At 39.7% G+C, this 4,114-nt stretch overlaps 1 protein-coding gene across 1 annotated transcript; it reads right to left on the bottom strand.

The window, feature by feature from the left end:
- Positions 1-937: 937 nt before the first annotated feature.
- On the bottom strand, positions 938-2,163 carry LOC106632853 (trace amine-associated receptor 13c-like). The gene is made up of 2 exons (XM_014331529.1): positions 2,000-2,163; positions 938-1,754 (listed from the first exon to the last, which is right to left on the bottom strand). Exons 1-2 carry the CDS (start codon positions 2,161-2,163, stop codon positions 938-940), a joined length of 981 nt encoding a protein of 326 aa, XP_014187015.1.
- Positions 2,164-4,114: the final 1,951 nt, after the last annotated feature.

Genomic DNA, 4,114 nt, shown 5'->3' on the forward strand with positions numbered 1-4,114 from the left:
AAATACACATACATGCAGAGGTGTCACAGTAAAAGCCATGCTTACTGTATTTCTAAAAAGGCACAAGTTCTCACCAATAATAAACTGAGATGATTAAACAGGTTATTTAAACAGTTTCTATTTACATTTATGTTCTCCCCCTAAATCCATAGCTGTGTTGTTGTAAGCAGTTATCCTGTAGGTGAACAGTACTATCCCCCCACAGCAAGTGACCCTCTCCTTAACTCATATTTAAATATTAACGGCAGGCTCCCCACACAGGTGTATGCTCCACACAATCAAGTATGTTAGCATGGAAAAAAACAGCTCTGACAGAGCCGCAGCTCTTTGCTCTGCCGACATACAGCTGCTTGCACTTTATACACATGGGAAACCCACAGTTCTGTCCATGTCACACACCAGGCATGTGCGTTTTGTTTACCTCTCTAACTTAGCCCAGGACTGAGACTAATTTTACATATGTGCGTACTAATGCTGAAGGCGCTGCCATTAAAGACTGCTGTGGTCTGGATCATCTAAAAAGGTCCATGGTGCTGGCCATTTACCAAACTTCTCTGTGGATCACAGAGAGACAAGAGACAATTACTGTGTAGCAGTGGGCAATATAGCTTCAAAAGTATATTGCAATACTTAGGCAAATTTGTGATAATGATAATTCTGATGATATACAAACAAAATGCTAATTAGCAATGGGTGAGTTCAGATTACAGGTAGCAGCATTTAATAGGGCCAACATGAAAAATATTTTCCATCCTTCTTTTCCAACAAGTTACTGTCATTGATGACACAGTAATACTGACACAGCATCATTTCCAGTGCCACAGAATAACACAAATGGAAGCCCAAAAGTAGCCAACCAGTAGGGCAACAAAATAACTCAACAATTGTTCAGTGTTCCTTTTATTTGTTTTTTTTTGTTTTTTTTGTTTGTTTTTTTTTACAGAATGCTAATCTCACAGGAACCAGGCTGCAGTATGTGTAAAGAGATTATGAGTTTCACAGCTTTTCTAAACCAGGGGTAGAGCAGTGCATAGATCAAAGGGTTTAGACATGAGTTAAAATAGAACAGATAGAGCAAAAAGGATACAGATGAACTATTGAGTAGGTCGTCCCTGGCAAGAGTAACACAATAATAAGGGCAGAAACACAGTAGAAACACAACTACAAGAACACCCAGAGTCCTGGCTGCTTTTAACTCTGATTTCTTTGTTGTTAGAGTCACTGAAAGCTGCAGAGCAGCAACTGTAACATGAGAGCGCATGGCGCGAGCCTGAGACACAGCCACCACAAATACTCTCAGATACAGAACTACAATGACAGTAACTGGAACAAAAAAGGTTAAAAGAAGGTCAATCGTTCCTGTAATTAAGTCAACAACAATTGTACATTCTCCATAGCAGGAATTATGCTTCCCTGGTTGAGTTAGATCATCCTTTACAAACAGGCTGCTATAGAAAACAGAGCAGAGCCAACACAGACAAACACAGAGTTTCACTCTTCTGTCTGTGATTCTGGTGGGGTAATGCAGAGGGTCACAAATAGCCACATAGCGGTCAATTGATATTAACACCATGTCTCCCACTGAGGTAGAGGTAACAATTAAAGACATATAATTGTACATAGAACAGGTGAGGTCACCGAGAAACCAGCAGGCTGTATTTCGGAGGATTTCTCCAGGCATCAATAGGAGACCAACAAGAAAGTCTGAGACAGCCAGAGAGAGGAGGAGGATGTTAGTGGGTGTGTGGAGCTGCCTGCAAGAAGACACAAAAATTATTAAATTAACAGTCCTCAAATCGCTAAATTAAAGCAACCCAACAAACAATAAAACATTAGCTCTTGGTAAGAGAAAAACAGTTTTGATCATTTCTAATCGACCACTTCTATATCAGATAGTTTGATTATATACACCACTGAGGTCACAAAAACATCTTAAGTCAATTAGGTCACAGAATGTTTAAGCTACACACAGCTATTAGAAAAATAACAACAACTCTGCCTGTAGTGGGAGACTGAGATGATGACGAGCAGGTTGAGAGTCACAGTTAGCAGCGAGATGGAGGACAACACAACATGAAGGAACACAAATTCTGACAGAGGTTTCTTGCAGGAGGTGTTGAAGAGTTGTGGAAAACAGAGCTCTGCCACATCCTGTGTATCCATTTTCAGAGAGACCTGTAGCTCTATGTAGCATTACAAACAGAATTAGTTATATAACTCACCCCTTCTCACTCCGCCCCTCGTCTTTTTCTTAATGTCAGTTGGATATCTATGTTCTCCATCCCTCACTGTGGATTTCAATTTCTTTTCTGCAGTACCCTTAGCTGTGTCTCTCTCTCCGATCTTTCTAACTGGTATACTCAGCCTTCTTCACCATTTACAACTTCTTTTTCTTCTAAAAAAGAATGTCCTGTCTGATGCCAATATTTTCAGACTAAGTGAATTCTTACATTTGTGTGTCTCTAATGCCTGCTGAGGAGCACTTCCACTTACATTACAAATTTTTGTTTGCCAAGACCAGGGTGGAATTTGTGCCAGAGTTAAATTCTACTTCAAGTTGGCACTTGTTTGCCATTTGACTTACAATGTAATAATGTTGAATTTCAAAAGCAAAAATGTTCTCAGTAAAAAAAAAACCCACATACATATCAAACTTGGAAAACAGGCTGCTTTGATGGTGGACTATTTCTGCCTTTTATGGCATATCATCTGTAGAATCTATACTCCTTTGAGTTGCTGGAAGATGTTTCATCTCTCATCCGAGAAGCTTCTCGGATGAGAGGTGAAACATTGTCAAGCAACTCAAAGAAGTCCAGACGCTTTTCTTTCCAAGCTCCTTAGACTACAAAGACCTGGATGACTGAGCACCTTCACAGACATATCTATACTCCGCTTTTACCCATCTCTAAATCTCTGTACAGGAAGTGAGTAAAGTCTGTTTATTGAGATCAGCGGCAGCACTTTCAGAGTTTGAGAGCTAATTCAAAAACGATCCAGAACCTCATAAGTCAAGACTGTGTTGATGTGACCAAATAATACTCTGTTTGAAAATACTGCTGAGCTTTTGTTTCATTGCGTTGGCTAAAATAATTTTATGTTCACAATATTATTGCAGTATCTAGAGAAAATGTAAAAGATAAAAATTAATTTCACCCAGAGCATTTTTTTTTACTTTGTTTATTGCAATGTTGGATTGATCAAGAGGTTTAGCCTGGGGCAATCTGAGCTAGTTAAACACAAATTATCAATTGAGAATAAACAATTTAATAGAATGTGTCGTGTCTTTTTTGAAGGTAAAAAGATGAATTCTATGACGACCACCAGAATATCCAAAAATATGTTTAAATTCTCTACAGTCCTTTGTTTTTGCTTTTTCCAAACATATCTTGCCCCGAAATCAGTTGTGATTACAAGAATAAAAAAACCAAACAAACAACCAACTGTAGTGGCTATATTATCCTTGCTGAGTTTTCACTTAATTGTACATTTATAATAATCACATTTGGGACAGACAAACGACTAGTTTTATGCCTCGGTTTGTTAGCAACAACGACGGTGAAACCATTGTGTTGGCTCCGCCAGCCACTTGTTTATTTTCCACATAAACCTTTCACAATAAAGCTCAACATCCTTGAGATTTTTCAAAATAAACTGAAATAATGATAAAATGTAAAATATTCTCAAACATCAATTTTGTGAATATGCATCAAACAAGTTACCTCAAGTATGAACATGAAATGTAAATGTGTGTATAGTGCGTGTGGCACGCTCCTGACTCTGACTGAGAACATTGTCAGGTGGTGAAAAGAATACCACTGGCATGTCTTTGTGGCGGAGGTGTGGTCCCGGGCGCGGCTGCAGGGGAGGAGTGGTGCAGTGAGCTCAACGGGCGGTGATGGAGATGCCGGTGAGAACAGCTGATGGCGATTTGGACTGATGGTGGCTTCCTTCCCTTTTTATAGTGAGACGGAGAGGAGCGGAGGAGGGGGAGGGAAATCAGCTGGGACCGACAGCTGTCAGACTGTGTTCAGTCATAACCCAGGGAAAACTATAAACAAATGTGGAATCTGGTGATAAAGACCTGTGTGTGTGTGTGTGTGTGTGTGTGTGTACC

This window comes from Haplochromis burtoni, unplaced genomic scaffold (assembly GCF_018398535.1).
Source record: "Haplochromis burtoni strain Fernald_Lab_line unplaced genomic scaffold, NCSU_Asbu1 Contig_2300, whole genome shotgun sequence".
In the NCBI taxonomy this organism is placed as follows: Eukaryota; Metazoa; Chordata; class Actinopteri; order Cichliformes; family Cichlidae; genus Haplochromis; species Haplochromis burtoni.

Excerpts from the sequence above, each read along its gene's own strand:
- LOC106632853 (XM_014331529.1), bottom strand. The coding sequence starts at position 2,163 with ATGGATACACAGGATGTGGCAGAGCTCTGTTTTCCACAACTCTTCAAC. Across the intron at positions 1,755-1,999 it reads ATCTCAGTCTCCCACTACAG|GCAGCTCCACACACCCACTA; the intron begins GCAGAGTTGTTG and ends GTCTTCTTGCAG.